Source organism: Lissotriton vulgaris, chromosome 5 (assembly GCF_964263255.1).
Source record: "Lissotriton vulgaris chromosome 5, aLisVul1.2, whole genome shotgun sequence".
NCBI lineage: Eukaryota > Metazoa > Chordata > Amphibia > Caudata > Salamandridae > Lissotriton > Lissotriton vulgaris.
In genome coordinates, this window is record NC_141693.1 from 1,689,136,157 (window position 1) to 1,689,155,252 (window position 19,096).

The window sequence follows — 19,096 nt, forward strand, 5'->3', positions numbered from 1 at the left end:
TTGAGAGCATGGTCTTTATTTTCTTGTGCAATAATTAAAGACTAATGGGAGGGGCTTCCTTGGGTGAAGAAGTTGGAGATTTGCTTGTGAACTTCAGAGTATGACCAAAGGCAAATTAGATCCAACACCCATTAGCCTGATGTTATACTTTTCCATTGCTGGTAAAAATTGCAAGTCTTTCCACCAATGGAAAGGATGGAGGAGGGGGAAGGTGGTATCCGGCGTTGCTCATGACTTCCTTCTGTTGTCCCGCCCTTGAGACGGTGATCTCTTGGGGGCACCTTGACAGGAAAAACCAGCTGTCGCAGATTGGCGTAGGTGGAGGGCTACTAAGTCTGTCTATATTGAGCCTGAAAATGCTGGTATTACGGTTGCCTCTGAAATCCTCCTCTGTATGCATGAAACCCACCCCCTTTCGCTCCCTTGAAGGGCATTTTCCTCTATTGGAGGGTGATTAATGCCTTTGCTAAGTCAGTTCTTTGAAGAAAAACAAGGGGAACCCAGTAAATGGCTCAGGACCATGGGTATCGAGTATTTATAAAGGAAACAAGTGGTCCTTAGCGTATGAGAATAAGAGTAAACACAGATATTATATAGACCACAATGGGCTGCTATATAGTTCACAGTCCCTTAGCCGGACAGGGAATTTTTATTGATCTGGTAAGTCGTTTAATGTGAGGATACAAAACATAACCAAAACATTAGGGTTACAGTAGGGCACAGTCCTCTGCCGTACGTAGGAGAGAAGTAAAAACGACAGTAAGTGAAAGAAATATCAGGCAAACAGGGTGAGCTTACAGGTCACTGATGCGAATTTAAATTAGCAGTGTATACTGGAGTTACATACATACAGTAATACAATGGGGTAACATGTATGAATTACTCATAAAGGAGTCGACGTTTCGATCCCACGCTCAGTTATAAGGGGATCATCTTCAGGACTTGAAGAATGATTTTGCCTGAGTAAAGCTTTTTAAACGTCTGTTGAAGAAAAAGCAAGGAAGAAAACAAGAAATAGGTGGTGTCAATTTAAGCATAATTATAGCAATAGTCAGCACTAGCTATTCACTTACAGTATTCGGAACCGCAGTGAGGGGTGTTGCCAGATGGTGTGGGCATTCAGTGCAATCCTTTAGAAAACCATACTACTGTAAAATTTATAAAATATTTACAATTCACATATTTTTATCCATGTTTTTGACAATTTTGTAAGGAGGCCGCAGTGTTTGGAAAGGAGTGATCGGCAGGTGCAAGTGAGCGAGGTCTATTGAGTTTCGCACTGGTGATTTAGCGTGATGCCGTGGTAGGGAAGTGAGACAGAGTCAGTGTCACAGGTCCAGTGGTTGGGCATGGTGGGGTAGTTACCATCAATTCAGTGCATGAGTGTGCAGCAATCGACCGGGATAGTAAGATTGCGAGCAGTAGCTGGGAGGGGAGACATACCAATTGTGTATCCGTGATTGAAGTCAGTTCAATTGAACAGGATAGTGTATTAAAGACAGTGGTAAATGCATCATTTCCCTAGGACAAGGTTCAGGGGGATAGCTGTAAGGCTGAAAATGACGCAGAGGAACATGGTCTGGCTGGTAATATTGCTGCTGTTGCTCGTCCTCAATCGTCCTCCTCATCCAGGCATTTCACATGCAACTCGGACTGGCTATGTGCCATCCCATATATCCCATCATCTTCCTCCTCAACTTCTGAAAGTCTAATAAGTGTGAGGGAGGCAATGGAGAGATCTTGGCGCAAGATGAAACATCTGGATGAAAATAGGTCTTCTTTACCCTGGTAACACAGACTGGCGTCGTGGTGGCGTTGACGGTACAAATAACCCTAAAGAGGGAATATTAGTCATCGATGGTGCGGTTGTCACTGGTGTTATTGTCGACTGTCATAGTCGATGATATATTTTGGCTCGTCGACAAAAGGGTCGCCGACAGGGCGCTCGGTGACGGCGCCTTCCTCATCAACGAAGTGTTCGTCAACAGACTATATCCTTGTCGGCGATATAGGTCCAGAAATGGCCATCGTCGTCATCATTCCTACCTTTGACGGAGCTAACGACATGACAGTGGTACTTGTCGATAGTCTAGGAATTGTCAACAATGGTTTTTTTGTTTTTCTCCTTTCGCACATGAGAGGTGGGAACAAATGTTGTAGGCTCTGAGGAGACTTTAAGGTATTTCTCCTTTCTATGTCTTTTGCTCTCCTAGGAGGGTTTGGGGTGTTTCATGACCTCACCAGGGTTATCATCAGGCAACCTGGATCTTTTGTGCCGTCTGGATGAGTAATCACGGTCGTCTTCAGAAGACTTCTGTTGCTTGGTGGACTGAAGACAAAAAAGCAGCCTCCCCTCTCTGTTCCTCAGAATTTTAGAAGAAAAGGTCCAACATTTTCTTCTCTCGAGATGGTTGGAGGAAGTAAATACAGTCTTTATGTGGATCATCCACATGAACTCTCTTCCTGACACAGGTCTTACATGGGTGGAAGAGCCTTTCTTATCAGACATGTAGAAAAGATCAACCTTCACGAAAATTCAAGAAAGAAACTAAGTAGAACTCAGGGAGACTCCCTTCAAACACAACATGCTGTGAAAATCTGAGGGAAACCGCCTCTGCAGGGATGGTCCTAGAGGGTGCTACCAGCTGAATGGCTGCATTCAACATTTAGTACTTTTTTAAAAACGACAGTCTATGGTATGCATGGCTCAGGGCCATTAGAGCCTACGGCATTATTTAAATGCTGCTTGATTATGTTACCGTGGGACTCCCATCTTGACAACATGGAATGATTTAGGCATGTGAATCTATGACAGATACCTCAATACTGGATAACCTGCATTTATAAGTATCCATCACATTTCCTCAGCATGGCTTGGAAACCTTGTCCCATCCACCTGTGCAGTTTTTTATGATTAGCTCTGTGTTTTTCATTCAGTGAAATCAACAACTAAAAAAAAAAAAACACCTGAGTTGACCTATGGTTGTCATCAGCCTTAGGCTATCATAGAGGAGTGTGTACTCAAAGTGCACAAGTGGTAGGTACTGTTCCCTAATCTCAAGTTAGGTTATGATTATAGTGTGTGGCGAAGCGCAGCTTAATGACCCATCCTCCTTCACCCCGTTGTCCGATCAGATGCCGCATTACCTACCGCCATGTCCCCTTCTTTATTTTCAGACTCCTGCTCCCGAGTTCCGCTATCCCTTTAAATCTTCGCTTTCCCCAGCTTCTTGGCCCGATCGTGTGACTTGGTCAGGTGACCGGTTTTCCTTCAAAACGGAAGAGATGCAGGGACTAGCGTTCTCGTCTTGGACTGACCTGGCGGCAGGGGAGCCGTTGGGCGAGGAACAGAAAAAGAGGGAACCGTACCCGCTCCGGCAAAACGAGGAAGCTTGCCACGACCCAGAAGGGTCGTGGCTTCAAAAGGTAAGGGGCCAGCTGGCGGCCTAGTGTGATAGGGGCAAGATGGGAGGAAGAGACGCGCCGTATAGGCTGGGGCCGTGATCAGAAGCTGAATATCACAGCGCGTTAACACTCTCAGAAGGGAAGCAGGACGGGTGCTCATTTCCTCACCGCCTTTTCCCGTTTTTTATTGTATCGTTTAGCAAACACTGTTCCCCTACAAGATCTTTCTTTTTTCTTCTTTCTTTTTATTGCCACTTGAATGGATCACGGAGCGGTGGAAACTACCGGATGGAACCCCCCACATTTGACATTAAGCCATAGAAGGCTCCCGCTTTCATCAAACTCTCTCTAGAAAAGAGAGTAAAAACGGTGTTAAAGGACCTCAGTCTATTACATGATTTATGATCTGTGCCTGGGGAACTCGATTAAGAAAATAAACCACTTTTATTACCAATCACCTCCCTGTCTCCTTGGCTTCTTCTCCACTGCGACCACATAGTGTGACCGAAATTTATCATGTACAAACTCCTTTCCAAGAAACCCTTTCTGATAAACTTGTTCTAACTGGTAGGTTGGTGGTTATGCTGCCAAACATTCACATTTGATAAAGACTTCACTGCCCACTGCATGACCTACCCAAAACACTCTTCCTTTGCTGTTGCTAGTCTCTGGGGCACCATCAGCAGCCACAGAGCTCTGTTAGGCCTAGGAAAAACAAGTTTCTTTACTGTAACAATACTTTTTGCAGCTTCGAGCCCTTCTGGTTTTACACCCTCAGCATTTCCCATCATCTAGTGGATGAGTGGGTAAGAGCTACTTTTTCTTTTTTATGGAAACATTTGCACTACACCACAATTTCACAAGAACTAAAATTAAGATTTACTGAGGTATTCTTGCAAAATCCTTGCTGAACGGCACCTATTGTATCCAGATGTCCTCAATATAAAAGAACTGGAGATTATTGCCTGGGAGTGACCTTTGTAGTGACAACCAGGTTCACTAATATCTCAAATGTCATGTCTATAGAAAACAAAAGAGAATACCACTATCTTGATCTAAAGGTTTAGGCTCCTCGCCCAATGTTGGGCAAAATTCATACAAACCAATGCAGGAAAGGTATTGCTATCTAAAGAATCCTTGCACTATTAGGTTTTCCCATTGCACTTACGTTTCATTCTCTGCACCATTGGTTTTGCTCTTTCGCTGCTTTTGCTCATTGTTTGCAGGTGGTGTTTGGCCCATGGCAGGTGGTTTCCTTTTTGCCAGTAATTTTCGCTGTCGCTCAATTTCTTCCCGCTGTGAATTAATTCTCTCTTGTTGCCTGAAAGGTTGAAACAAAAAAGGAACATGAGAAAAACTTGCAAAAGTACAGTATCTTTTGGCTGATTCAAAAAATGTATCTCTCGCCAGTTCATTTGTGTCAGCATTATTTGCATACTGAAAGATAATTTTTAAATTCCATGTGGGACTACATTTGAGGCAAACAGATGTGTTGCAATGTAGCAGAACAAGAGAAAGGCTGTCTTAAGATGCGTCTTAACATACTAAAAGGCAAAGTTATATTCAGAGGGATAGTACTTCAATGGTGTGTGCACACACCATCTTAGCAGGATCCTTGGAAGTGTTGCAGAGATTCTGCTCATACACAGAACTGTGCACAGAGACGCAGGACCTCAGTGAATTGTGGTGGACCAAAAAACTCCCCTCAGTACCTAGAACTAGCATCAGTGTCACATTAGCTCTTCGTCCCAGAACAAGTGGCTTAGGTTACTCTCAGGAATGGTGGGAATCAAGAACACTCTTACGTTTGTTATTCTCATACCAGTCCTCAAAATGGGTAAAAAGACACGATAACGTTTAAAATGTTTATTTTAACGACGTGCTCGAAGATGCAGTATTTTTGCTAACATGAGCAGGCATATGATTAAAAATATTTCGATCAGAACTGTTACAATTCCATAAAACACAAAAAGAGAAATAATAATATAATGGAAGTGAAACAGGTCCTATAGTGCCTTGTCTGCCACCCTCAGTAGCTAGAAACTATGTTTTATATAATATAGCAGGTCTCTTAGGCTTGAATGGGGAACCTCATACTTCCAACATCAGCAGAAGTGAATCACAACAGGATCTGCAAAAGCTCTCACTCTCTGGAAACGGATTTTCTCCAAGTGCTCAAATCATGCATGCAGTGCAATATTAAAGGCGCAAGAATTTCAGCTACCGCAGCAGCGTGCATGTTGTGTCTACACCATGGGCCGATCAGCCCGAACAACACTTAACATTGTTATGATAACCTTGGAGGCTTCAGCAATCACTGTGCACCCTAAGGTAGAGATGCAAGTTTAGGGACGTTGAAAACAAGCCATTCTCATGTGAAGAAATTCACAAAGCCTAACTTACAACAACAGTTACATGTAGTGTCGTGTGCAAAACCAGCAAAAAGGTGAAACGGCGTTTAAACTTCTAATAAGCCTATGCTAACATAGCAATGTGTGCAAGCAGTCCAAAGAGACGACGACACGAAGAGTTTGCTTTGTGATGAAGATGTATGTTTTGTATTTCAGAATTCACTGTGGTGCCAGTGTGTTGCATCTGCACCACAGACGTAAAATCAGTTTAAAAACACAATCCAAAATAAACAAGGTACTTAACTTCGGTAATGCTCTTTCTGGTAGATACATTACCTAACTACAGATTCCTCAAATTAAATACTATACACATGTGCGGAGCTGGATCTGGGGAAATTTCCAGCAATGCTTTTGCACGCAGATAGTTGACATTACGTAGTTCTGCATCCTAGGACCGGTTTCAGGGTTTCACCCCTCTTCAGCCAGGATAACTGGACTCCAGTGGCGTGGAGAGCACGGGACTCACGTCTGAGCATACCTGATTTGCATATGGTTGGGTTCAAACTGGAATGGCATGGTGAGCAAAAAAACGATGGATTTAGGCCCAGATCTCTGTACTGGGGTGAATGTATGACATTGTTCTGCATTCTGTCCATCAACTGTTGTTTTTGCATTTGTCACCCTGAGTGGGACGGGAATGCTCATACTTGAGTCCTGTGCTCTCTACGCCACTGGAGTCAAGCTATTCTGGCTGATGACGAATGATAGCCAGAAACCGGTCCTAGGATGCTTGATTCCGGTCCAGGGAAGACATGACTTGGTAGTTCGGGCTGGACTGTTCCCATGAGGCACAGGGTCAATGCTGATTTGCATATGGCCATGTCTGAACTGGGGTGGTGTGGTGAGCAAAGAAACGATGGATTTCGGCCCAGATCTATGTACTGGGGTGAATTATTGATCTGCATTCTGTCCATCAACTGCTGTTTTTGCATTTGTCACCCCGAGTGGGACGGTATGCTCAGACGGGAGTCCCGTGCTCTCCACGCCAATGGAGTCAAGCTATCCTGGTTGATGACGGCTGATAGCCAGAAACCGGTCCTAGGATGCTTGATTCCGGTCCAGGGAAGACATGGCTTGGCAGTTCGGGCTAGACTGTTCCCATGAGGCACAGGGTCAAGGCTGATTTGCATATGGCCATGTCTGAACTGGCGTGGTGTGGTGAGCAAATAATCGATGGATTTAGGCCCAGATCTCTGGTGCCAGTGCGGGATTTAATGTAAAATGCACTACATGGGGCATCTTAGAGATGCCCCTGAAACCTAACCAACTCCCAGTGTCCTGACTGCGTGGCTACCGAGGCTGCCACCACCAGACATGTTTCTGGACCCCTTGGTCGAGCGCTTGCCGCTCTCGGGTGGCCTGAAACAATGCACATCCTGGGACGAGGTGACAAGCCTCCTTCCCCAGGATGGGCAGAGGAAGCTACAAATGCATGCCGCTTTTTGTGAGCTTCCCCAGGCCAATTGCTGTACTCAGAAACTGGCCCCCACTGGTTCTGACACCCACTCTGGCGGGAAGACAGGCTGGAAACCCTAAGTGAGGAAAGGGGGTGTGCCAGCCTCCGCCAACCCCACCACTCAGGTGGAAGAGGTGAGTTGAAACACAACTTCGGGCTCCCGCCATCTTGAGGATGGGGAGCCCTACCCAATCAGAGACAGGCCCCTGCTCCCCTCCCACAGGAGAGGAGCAAGATAGGGGTGTAATCACCCCAACACAGGGACCCATTGGTCCCTGCCCTTGCCCTACCTGTAACTCCCCTAAATTTAGTATTTAGGGGCACCAGGAACCGTTCTTCCTCAGATCCTGTTTTGAAAACAAGAAAGAAGAACAAGAAGATGACGAACTTCCGTGCAGCTGCTAACAAGAGGACAACACCAACTGGCTTAGCCCTAGCCCTACAGGCCTGTTGATCCTTGAACCTGCTACTGCTAAACCCCGGTGACTCCTGCGGACAGCAACCTCGAAAACCCCGGAGGACCTGCCTTCCTTGATCATCGTAAAGACTGGGACTCCCTTGAGCAGTGGTTCTGCTCAAACAGCAACACCCCTGGAGCCAGCCAGGAACTGCAAATCCAGCCCACTCTGCACCCGCCGAGCCCGGCCTGTGCCTGAGAGGACAAAGACCACGAGGATGTCCCCCCGGCGATTGTGACCACAAATCCAGTGCCCAAGGACCCTCCTCGACGACCCGGATGACGCCTGCTGCCTCACAAGGAACCCCTACAACCGCAACCAGCAGAGGGTAAGATTTCCAGACATCAAAAGACACCCCTGCACCCGGCGCCCCACGGCCCCCTGTGCCAAACTCCTGTTTGTCGACCTATCCTCCAAAATCCCAACTTACCTCTTGAAGTGGTGGTCGCTCCTGAAAAATCTCCGTTCCCGAGCCTGCAGCCTTTGATCAACTTCCACCTTTACCATTGACCAACATTGGGCGCCCGAACGTCAAAAAGCACCCTGCACCCAGCCTCCCGAGTTCCTCTGGAAGTGCAGCAACTACCCTATCCTACTTTCCCACTTGCCCTGTGTAAGTGACCTGGAGCTCAGCTCCCACAGCCGCGTGGCCTGCCTGCTAGCAGCCACCAACCTAAGACCCCCTATCCTCCATAGGATAACATTGAGCCTACTCTCTCTGCACCCGGCTGCCCCTGTGGCGCTGAGAGTGTACCAACTGTACCTACCTGACCCTGGGAGACCCCCCTGAGTCTATGCCCAGAACCTTAACTGCCAGTCAAGTACTTATCCAAAAGCCGATTACTCACTTTTCTTCTATAGGGTAACATTGACTGGTTTCACTTGATAATTCTTTTAAGTGTGGAGTTTTAAAACTTAGAAATATTCATCTAAAATCAGCCGAATCACGAAAACTAAAATACTCACCTGTTATCAGGAGAGATCTCTGTGCTGGATCTTGGTGCCCAGCACTGACCCTGAAAAGTGATTGAAACTGTACTTACCGGTGACCTGAATTTCCTTCCATAGGATAACATTGCCTGGTGTTTGCTGAAAACGTTTCAGTGTCGATTTTTGAAACTTCCAAATATTCCTTAACAATCACCTGTATGACCTGAACGCATTCTTTCAATTGTTTACAGGAGATGCACCAGTGCTGGATCCAGGATCCAACACTGAGTAGGAAGAAGTAACAATAACATTACTTACCGGCTAAGTGAATTTCCTCCCATAGGATACCATTGGTGATTCTACGTGAAAAAGTTTTAAAGTGTCAACTTTTAAAATACAATTTATTTTAATTTTATTTTAAGAGTTTTAAATAGCGCTGGCTAGACCCGGAGATATCAGAGCGCTTTACATGAGGTTCCACAAAATTACAAGATTACATCAGTTCCAATTTACATCAGTTGCTAGACAAACAATTACAAGAGCATAGAAAACGAGATAAGTGAAGTGTAGAGGGGAAGGGAGTAAGGGTAACGGGGTGGGAGGGAGATACAGCAGAAAGACGAAGCAAAGTCTGCCCAAAGTCCGGCTGGGTAGGTGACGGTCGAGGGGGAAGTCCCAAAACCCATCTCCTCTATAGCGATCGGGTAGCTCCACTGGGCTTTGGCCAAATAGCTAGATCTCAATGGGAAACATTTAAATAGCATGGAGGGCAAAATAAATGGAGTGTAGAGGGGAGGGGACAGGGAAGGTGAGAAAGGGAGGATAGGGGAAGAGACAACAAGGAGAAACAAAATGAAGTCTGTCTAAGGGCCGACTGGGTAGGTGACGACCAAGGAGGGAGTCCACGGCCCATCTCCCCTATCGCTCAACCAGGTAGCTCCATCCGGCATCAGACAAAATAGTTCAGTCTCAATACATTGAGAGAGGATAGAAGGAGACACATAAATAGAGGGAGGATGCGGGAAGAGACGACAGGAGAGACGAAAGGAAGTCTGGCTAAAGACCGACTGGGTAGGTGACGTCCAAGAAGGGAATCCCCGACCTGTCTCCCCTATACCTAAACCAGGTAGCTCAATCGGGCATCAGACAAAATAGCTAGATCTCAAATGACGAGGGAAAATTCACAGGTAAACAGGGTGGGGACTAGGGCAGGTGAGGGCAGAGGTCAGAAGCAGGAAAGTGGAGAGGAGTAGAGCGGGGTGGGGTAGGGGTAAGTAGTTCGGTAAAAGTTCCCATGGATCTGTTTCGAGTCATTCAAAAAGCAGGTCCGTTCCATCTTCGGTGCCATCTTGAGGTTAAAACGCCGGGTGAGATTTTCGCCAATATCCTTGTATTGCTACGACCGGTTGGAACGGCGGCCACAGCGTCAGACGCTCCCAACCATCCGATGTCCGGAAATGGTTGAAACTGTGGTTTGGGTGGGGAATTAAGCGCCTCACTTAGTTGATGAAAGCGGGGCTAAAGCGGAACAGAGGCTCCGAGCAGCCAAGTTGGATCCTGGCTCCTCCTCCTCCTTTCCCCCGAGGTGACACCCCAGAATGCAGCACTGAAGCATGGCCCTGATATTTACGGTCAGGCGTCCCTTAGTTAAATATACTGGCAGAGGAACGAAACAAGCAAAACCTCACTATGCCTTCTAGTGTGCGAGGCACCCAAAAGGTGGTATTGCGTGTCACAGGCGGTGTGGCAGGAGAGATTAGTAGCAATGGTGTCCCAGGCGCATGTCTGCTACTGCTTGGGCGGAATGTCAGTGCTTTCACTGGTGATAATGCCTTCTGGTGGCCACCATTTTAGGGTCAGGCAATGGCAGTCACCGCGACCATCCTGCAATTAGGCACTGCAGCGAGTCGCTGCCCCCAACCTTTACTGGATTGGGGGTTTAGAACCTGGGTGGGGATCGCGCAGAAGCGTCCCCACCCGCCCACGGTTTCTCCTGTGGCTCTCAGAAATTCGCGGCGGTCAGCGGGAGAGATCAGCGTCGAGTCGGGTGCTGCCCAGCCAAGGTGTTGCGCACTGACCAGGGAGATAAGACTGTGTGGAGACTGTTGGCAGTTCAGGGGCCGGGTCTAATGCCTCTGTGATGTGGCTGGTCGCGGCCTGGTTCCGGGAAGTGGCTGTGCCTCCATGTTGAGGTCAGGCAGTCATTCTCCACGGTATGTCCAATTTCACATCAGCCTCAGACTAAGAGGGGCGCTCAGCCGGGGGATCGCCTCATGAAAGAGGGGGAAAACGCTCCTCACCTCCGTTTTGCTGTTAGTATGCACTCCCCAGGGGCTCTCAGCGACAGCCTCACCACTCGCGGCGATCTCCGGGGGCCATCTTAAGGTCAGGCGGCCTGAGCAGGGGGCTCCCCCAAGGAATCACGGTCGGACCGGTGGTCGCAGTCGGTCCCCGGTTCCTAATAACCGGTGGAAAGGGGTTACCACCCTTGGGCATCGTGTCGTGGGCTGCCGGACAGTGTTCTCCTTAGATGAGGTCCGCTCTGAACAAAATGGCAGGTGCGCACCCGTCGCTCTCGTTGGATTTAAAGTCACAACTGTAACCAAAACGCTTTTACTCAATTGTTTACAGAGGTCGTCCCAGGATTGAATCTTGGATCCAGTCCTGTGGTTAGAAATGTAATCCATAAAGTAATTAATTGCATTTAACCTCATGCGCGCTAGCGGAATTCCGCTCGCTCGCAGAGATTTTCTAAATCGCACTTTGCGTGACGAGCTGAGCTCGTCATCAGCGTGCGAGGAGGCTACGCCATGACGAGCCCAGCTCGTCATCAGCGTGGAAGGGGTTAACTAGAAATTCACAGAGCTCGGTCATATTGTATAGTGCTAGAATCGACCCCCAAAGGGGTATCTCTGCGCTTAAACGGAACATGAAGGTAATTTGTGGCTCCAGCAAGTTAGTAAGTGAGGAAAAGAGTGGTCTAGAGCAGCTTCCGGAATTGTAGATGATCTAAACACTGCCTCAGAGTAGAGGCAGCTCATTCCAGTAGCGAGAGCCAAGATGGGATAAAGCCCTTCCTCCTAGTCTTGCCCTTCTTACTCGCGGCACCACCAACAGATGTTTGGTACTCGAGAAGAGCGATCTCGAGGGGGCATAAGGCATAAATCTCTCAGAGAGGTATGAATGAAGGGCCTGAGTAAGCAATGCCTTATGGATGGTGCAGCAGATTTTAAACTTGACTCTTTGACGGATGGGGAACCAGTGCAGTTTCATTAGAAGAGGGCGGGAACGGGGTCCTTGAGGGAGCATTAACGACCATCAGTACCGCTGAGTTCTGATCCACCTGTAATCTAGCAAGTGAGGCATCATTGGCGGAGACCAACAAGCTGTTGCAATTGTCCAGGCGACTTAGAACAAGCGCCTGGACAATGGTTTTCCAGGAGGAGTCAGGAAGCAAAGGGAAAACTCGGCGGAGTAGGCCCCTTACATGGAAACAAGACTCAGCTGTTTGAGCAGCATGATCCTTCAGAGTAAGTGCCTGATCCAGCGATCCCAAAATATTTGACTGACATCTTGGGGGCAGGATGGGGACCTAGATCTGTCAGCCACCAGACGTGTGTCCACAGAAGGGGCGCCTCGCCAAAGAGCATGATTTCAGTTGTACCCACATTGCACTGGAGGAAGTTGTTCTGCATCCAGTGAGATATTGCTCTCATCCCATTGCAGAAGGCCACCCGTACTGCTGGGGTGAACTTGTTGATTGGGAAAAGTAATTGGGTGTCATCGGCATATGATAAGGGGATGAACCCATGGGACCTCAGAAGATGGGCCAAGGGAGCAATATAGATGTTGAATAATGTGGGTACTCCCTTGGACAATTTTGTGGGGGCCGATTGTTACGAGCCTAAATTGACAATCTGAGAGCGGTCAGATAGAAAGCTCCTCATCCATTGCAAGGCTGCTTTCCTTAGCCCGACCTCTTCCAATCTTTTTGTCAAGATGTTATGGGAGACTGTGTCGAACGCTGTGGATAGGTCCAACAGCACCAGAATCATAGAATGGCCATTATCTAGGGTCATCCTGATGTTATGCGTGACCGCTAGTAATGCTGATTCAGTGCTGTATTTGGGCCTAAAACCGGACTGGGAAGGATCTAGACATCCAGTTTGTTAGACAAAATTGGAAATGTGGGTATTTACATGTTTTTCTATTAGTTTGCTTGTAAACGGGAGGAGTGAAATGGGGCGGAGGTTGGAAAGATCCGTCCAAGGGAGTTTGGCATTCTTACGGATTGGCCTGACCTGGGCGATTTTCCACTCCATCGGTACATGTCCTTCTTTTAGGGAGAGATTGATGAGAGATTGTATAAAATAAGACAGGTTTCTAACCAGGGAAGGAAGGATTTTTGTTTGAAATTGTGTTGCCTATTGCAACAACTGAAGATATTGTATTCAAAAGTCTATTGCCTATTTGAAAAGTATTTACCTAAAGTAACTCATTCTGAGAAAGTATATTTTGCTACCTATTGTTGGTTCTAAAATAAAACTATATTTTTATATACAAAACAATTGGCCTAGAGTTCAGTTCTTGAGTGTGTGAGACCATTTGCTGACTGAGTGTGTACAACAAATGCTTTACACTGTCCTCTGATACTGCCTTACTGCTCAACCAATCTACCACTTTAGCAAGGAAGGTTATATCCAACTTTAGCCTCTGCCATACCTATGGATACTGTGGAGTATGTGCACACTGTACCTTTATTTGGTCCAGCATATACAGAGCCACTTTCTTACAAAGTTGTATCGCCCACAGCTCCAATAGGTTGATATGGAGCCGGGACCCTGCCGGAGACCAGAGGCCCCTGATCTCCGCCTCTCCGAGATGGCCTCCCCATCCCAGGAGGGACGCATCCATCACCACTGTGTGCTCCGGTTGGGGAAGGAAGAGGGATCTGCCACTGACCCAATTGCGATTTGTTAGCCACCACTGCAATTGGCGTGCAGTGCCCTCCGAGATCTGGACATCAGCGGAAAGAAATGCGTTACTTACCTGTAACAGCAGTTATCCAGTATTGGTGTCTTTCATAGATTCACATGCCTGAATCATTCCCCGTCGCCGAGACGGGAGCCTCCGGTACATAAAAAAGTAATGTCCTAAGGACATACATAGAGAATATAGGCCGAAGGGCCTCCCCTTTGGGGCTTTTCCACGTCCTTATGTAAAAAGGACCGAACTCTCATCGTTAGCCAATCAGCTCCGACCTCCCTCTAGAACCTTCCCGGGAGGAGCCTCAGCCCCTCAGATTTTCGTACGCACCCAGCTAGGGTGTCGCACTGTAGACATAGAGGTACGTGAGTCCTTACCGGGGAGGCGGGAGGGGTGCATGTGAATCTATGAAAGACACCAATACTGGATAACTGCTGTTACAGGTAAGTAACGCATTTCTTATCCAGTATTTGGGTGTCTTTCATAGATTCACATGCCTGAATCAGAGTAGTTAGCAGTTACACATGCCTAGTGGTAAAGCACATTCCCACAATCAGCAGGCCTGCATAAATCACAGACAATGTGAGAGAAACATGGTAATATACAGTCATGCATATAGCAGAGATAAACAAAGACCATGAAGAATGTGCATACCTGGATGGCGGGACGAGGTAAGGCTCACCTTATTGGAAGAGATGGCGCAGCACCGCTTGTCCCACTGCAGCGTCCTTCTGCAGTTCGATGTCCAGGCAGTAGTGTCTGGAGAAGGTGTGCGGGGACTTCCAGGTCGCCGCTCGGCAGATGTCCAGGATCGTCACTCCAGCGAAGAGCGCCCCTGACGTTGACATCGCTCTGGTAGAGTGGGCAGCCACTCGGTCCGTCAAAGGCCGTCCGGCCTGATCATGGCAGAAAGCAATCGCTGAAGAAATCCAGCGGGAGATGCTCTGTTTCGTCAAGGGCAACCCCATGCGTGGGTTGCTGTAGGCTACAAAGAGTTGAGAAGACTTTCTGACGTCTTTGGTCCTGTCCAAGTAGAATTTGAGACACCTTTTAAGGTCCAAGGAATGCAGCGCCCTTTCCGCCGCCGTGGAAGGGTTCGCAAAGAACGACTTGAGGACAATTGGTTCGTTCAGATGAAAGTCCGACGGCACCTTAGGGATGAATTTAGGGTTGGGCCTGAGTACCACCCGGTCGTGCCTGAATTGGAGATACGGTTCCTGAATAGACAGCGCCTGAAGTTCGCTGACTCGTCTGGCTGACGTCAGGGCTAGCAGGAGTGCCGTTTTCCAGGAAAGATGTTTGAGTGAGGCCCGGTGTATGGGCTCGAATGGGTGTTTCATGAGTTGGTTGAGCACCAAGTTCAACTGCCAGGTTGGAGGGACTTTCCGAGGCCTCGGAAAGGATCTGTAGAGCCCTTTCAGAAATTGCTTTATCAGTCGACTGGACCATAGGGAGGGTCCAGATGGGGTCCTGGTGAATCTTGAAATCGCAGCCAGATGAACCTTAATGGAGGCGTGAGCCAGCCCCGATTGAGCCAGGTGGAGGAGGTACGGTAGCAGCTGCACCGGGGCGACCCGGAGGGGGTGTAAGTCGTGTTCCGAACACCACAGGCAGAACCTCTTCCACTTCAGCGAGTAGGTTTTGTTCGTGCTGCCCGCCCTCGCTTTGGCTAGTACTGCCCTGCAGTCCTGCGGAATCTCTAGGTCTCCGAACTCTCGGTGCTCAGGAGCCAGGCCGATAAGTTGAGCGAACGGAGGTTCGGGTGGTGTACCTGGCCTCCGGACATCGTTAAGAGGTTCGGGTGTTGTTGCAGGTGAATCGGGGGCCTGATGGACAGGCGAAGCAGGTCCGAGAACCAATGTTGTCTCGGCCAGTACGGAGCAATCAGTATCAGGGTGCACGGTTCCGTCTTCATTTTCCGGAGGAGCCTCGGTATCAGCGGGAACGGAGGAAAAGCGTACGCAAACACGCTGAACCAGCCGATGGAAAAAGCATTTCCCAGTGACCCCCGTTGGGGATGCCAGCTTGCGTAGCTTTGGCATTTGGCGTTCCCTGCCGTCGCGAAGAGATCGATCCTCGGAGTCCCCCATTGCGAGAAGACGTGGGCTACCGTGTCGCCGTCCAGCTCCCATTCGTGTGAGAGAGAGGTCTGTCTGCTGAGGGCGTCCGCGATAGTGTTGTCCTTCCCGGGAACGTACTCCGCTTTGAGGGAGAGTCCGTGCGCCACCAACCAGTTCCAGATTTTTTGCGATTCTCTTGAGAGAGAGAGAGATCGCGTTCCCCCCTGTTTGTTCAGGTAGTGCATCGTCGTGGTGTTGTCTGTTTTGACGAGCACCGGGGAAGTGCCGATACGTGGCAGGAAGGCCTGCAGAGCCAGATACACCGCTCTCAGTTCCAGCAGGTTGATGTGTAGTTGTTTCTCCTGGGCGTCCCATTTTCCGCTGACGCGAAGGTCCAACAGGACTGCTCCCCAGCCTTCCAGTGAGGCGTCTGTCGTGATGACCAGTGGTGCCGGTGGCAGGAGGAACTGCAATCCGGTCGTCAGGTGAGTTCGGTTTCTCCACCACAGAAGGGCCTTTGTGATGGCCGGTGTGATCGTGATAATGTCCTCGAAGGAGCCGGAACTCTGTTTCCATTGTCTCGCTAGCGCCTCCTGCAGGGGACGCATGCGGAGCCTGCAGTGTGGAATGAGGAGAATGCATGAAGACATCATCCCTAGCAAGGAGGTGAATGTCCGTACCTTGATGCGAGGCTTCTTGACCACCGCCGCGGCCAGGGACAGTATTTTGTTGGTCCTGTCCTCCGAGGGGAAAGCCTTCGCGCGCTTCGTGTCTAGGGTAGCCCCTAGGAAGGTGATCCTCGTTGAAGGGGTAGTGCAAGATTTCTTGAGGTTGATCGTCAGACCCAGCTGTTGAAAAAGAGCGCTGCCGGCGTTGGATGAAGCCGTCGTGCCTTCCGGGGAAGGCGCCTTCACCAGCCAGTCGTCCAGGTAGGGGAACACCTGGTGACCCCTTTGCCGCAGGAAGGCCGCCACTGGCGCCAAGCACTTCGTGAAGATACGTGGTGCGGATTTGAGGCCGAAAGGCAAAACCTTGAACTGGTAATGTCTGCCTGCTATTTCGAACCGTAGGTACTTCCTGTGCCTTACGAGGATGGGGATATGGTAGTAGGCGTCCTGTAAGTCCAGGGAGACCATCGAGTCTCCTCTTTCCAGTGCTCCCAGGATCTCCTGGATTGTGACCATCCGGAAGGATTGACTCCGCAGGAAGGCGTTGAGCGCCCGGAGGTCTAAGATCGGCCTCCACTTGTCCCCTTTCTGTTGGACTAGGAAGAAGTGGGAATAAAAACCCTTCCCCTTCTGGGACTTTGGGACTCTTTCGATGGCTCCTTTGACCAACATGGCGGATACTTCCTGGAGAAGGAGGTGCAGGTGTTTGTGAGCACGCTTCAGCGGAGGAGTGTTGGGAGGGGTGTTGACCAGTTCGAGGGAATGTCCAAATTGAATTATTTGCAGTACCCACCGATCCGTAGTGATTTTTTGCCAATTTTTGAGGAAGTGGGTCAGTTTTCCTCCAATTCGAAAGGATTGAGACGGTGGTGGGACTGGCTGGAGTAAATGGTCACTGGCGGCCGCCAGCGCCCTTCTTGGCGGATTTGCCTCTGAAGGACGACCTCCCATAGGACGACTGACGGGACTGTTGTTTGTGCTGGGGCTGGTTCCTGTTGCTGTAGGAATAGGACGACCGATTTTGGTAGGAACCCCTGTAGGAGTACTGACCTCTGGAGCGGCCCCCCCGAAAGGATTGGTTCCGGGACTGGAGGGAGCCCAGAGCCCTCGCCGTATCGGTGTCCAGCACCTTAGATTGGACCTCCTGCCGAAAGGACGTTGCTTTGAGCCAGCCTTGGCGGCGGAGCACGGCAGCCCCGGCCAACTGGCGGAATCCCGTCATGGCTGCGTCGATGGCGCAGTCGATAATTTCTGCCGCAGAGTTTTGTCCTTCCGCTAGAAGAGCTTTCACCTCGTCCTGGACCGCGGCTGGCAGACTTTGTAGATAAGGAGCTATGTCTTCCCATAGCTGGCGGTTGTAGCGGCCAAGGAGGGCGATGGAATTCGCTACCTTGATGGTCATGGCGGACGTGGTAGAGAACCGTTTGCCTATGGTGTCCAGCTTCCTTCCTTCCTTGTCAGGGGGCGCGGACAGCGGCGAGGAAGGGTTGCGGGATTGTTTTTGGGCCGCCTGCGTCACGACCGAGTCCGGTTTGGGGTGGCCGGTCAGGCAGGCAGGTGCGGTGTTCGGGGCCTTATATTTCTTGTCTAGGCGCGGAACCACCGCCGGCACCGAAGCAGGCGTGAGCATCAGCTTCTTGCCCTGTTCCCACAGAAAGTCTATAAGTGGAATAGACTTGGCCAATTTCTGGCTGTGTTCCTTGAAATCATGGAGGAAGCATTCCGTTTCCGCGGATTCCACTGCCATGTGAAACCTCTTTGCAGCTCTGTCCACCAGTTTGTGAAAACCTCCCACGTCCGCCGCCTCAGAGTGGCGCGGTCGCGGGGATGCCGGGGTAGACGAATGGTGTGATGACGCAGCATCGGCATCGTCGTCTCTGGGGTCCGAGGCGGCGTCTTGCACCTCGCCTTCCTCTAAGTCCGTCTCCTCTTCCTCGCTTTCCGATGAGTCCTCCGCCTGAGTTTGCGGTCGAGTGCGAGGTTGGGGTTGGTTCCGAGGACGGGCCTGGGGAGCGGAAGGTTGCGAGGCCGATGGTTGCGCTTGGGTGACCGGCACGTGGGTGCCGCTGTCGGCGTCCGGGAACCGTTGTTTATAGTCCTGCACCAGGGATTTCAAATCGTTGACCAGAGACAGTGGCAAACAGATCATCGGGGTGTTCACCGTGTCGACGTTCAGGGAGCGCCCCTGATATATAAGTTCGTCCTGGATCTCGTGGACGTCCTGGTGTTCCTCGTGAACCTCCTGTTCTTCGTCTGACTCCTCTTCTTGCTCGGGTGCCAACTCCACCGTTGGGTGAACCGAGGGCGTTGGAATCGAGTGAATAGAGGCTTCGACCAATCTCGATTCTTTCCAAGATGGCGCCGGGGTCTCTTCCGACGACGTGCGTGAAGATGGCGCGCCCGCCGTGTGTGTTGGTGACTTGGGCACCTCCGTTAGGGTCGATGGCATCAAATTTTGTGGGGATAAGAGTTTCGCCGACTTACTGGTGGTAGGGCCTTGGACTTGAGATATCGTTGTCGAAGGCGTGCCTTTTGAACTTGACCTCGACCGTTTAGGTGACGATCCTTCGGTATGAGATGTTTTCGGCGAAGGCGTACCTGTAGATTTAGACCTCTTAGGTGACGAAGACTTAGTATTCGTACTGGATTTTGCATTCGTACTGGATGAAGGTTTCAGAGGAATGGTCGAGGAGACCGGTGCGCCTGAGGACGCAGTGGTGGT

At 49.7% G+C, this 19,096-nt stretch overlaps 1 protein-coding gene across 2 annotated transcripts in view; it reads right to left on the minus strand.

Annotated features, from left to right (window-relative positions):
* Positions 1 to 19,096, minus strand: part of TLK2 (tousled like kinase 2) — a 1,405,344-nt gene that overhangs the window by 690,529 nt on the left and 695,719 nt on the right. For both annotated transcript variants that reach the window (XM_086923830.1, XM_086923831.1), the window contains one exon: positions 4,574 to 4,726. In XM_086923830.1, coding sequence (XP_086779956.1) covers positions 4,574 to 4,726 — 153 coding nt within the window. The remainder of the gene's footprint in view (positions 1 to 4,573; positions 4,727 to 19,096) is intronic.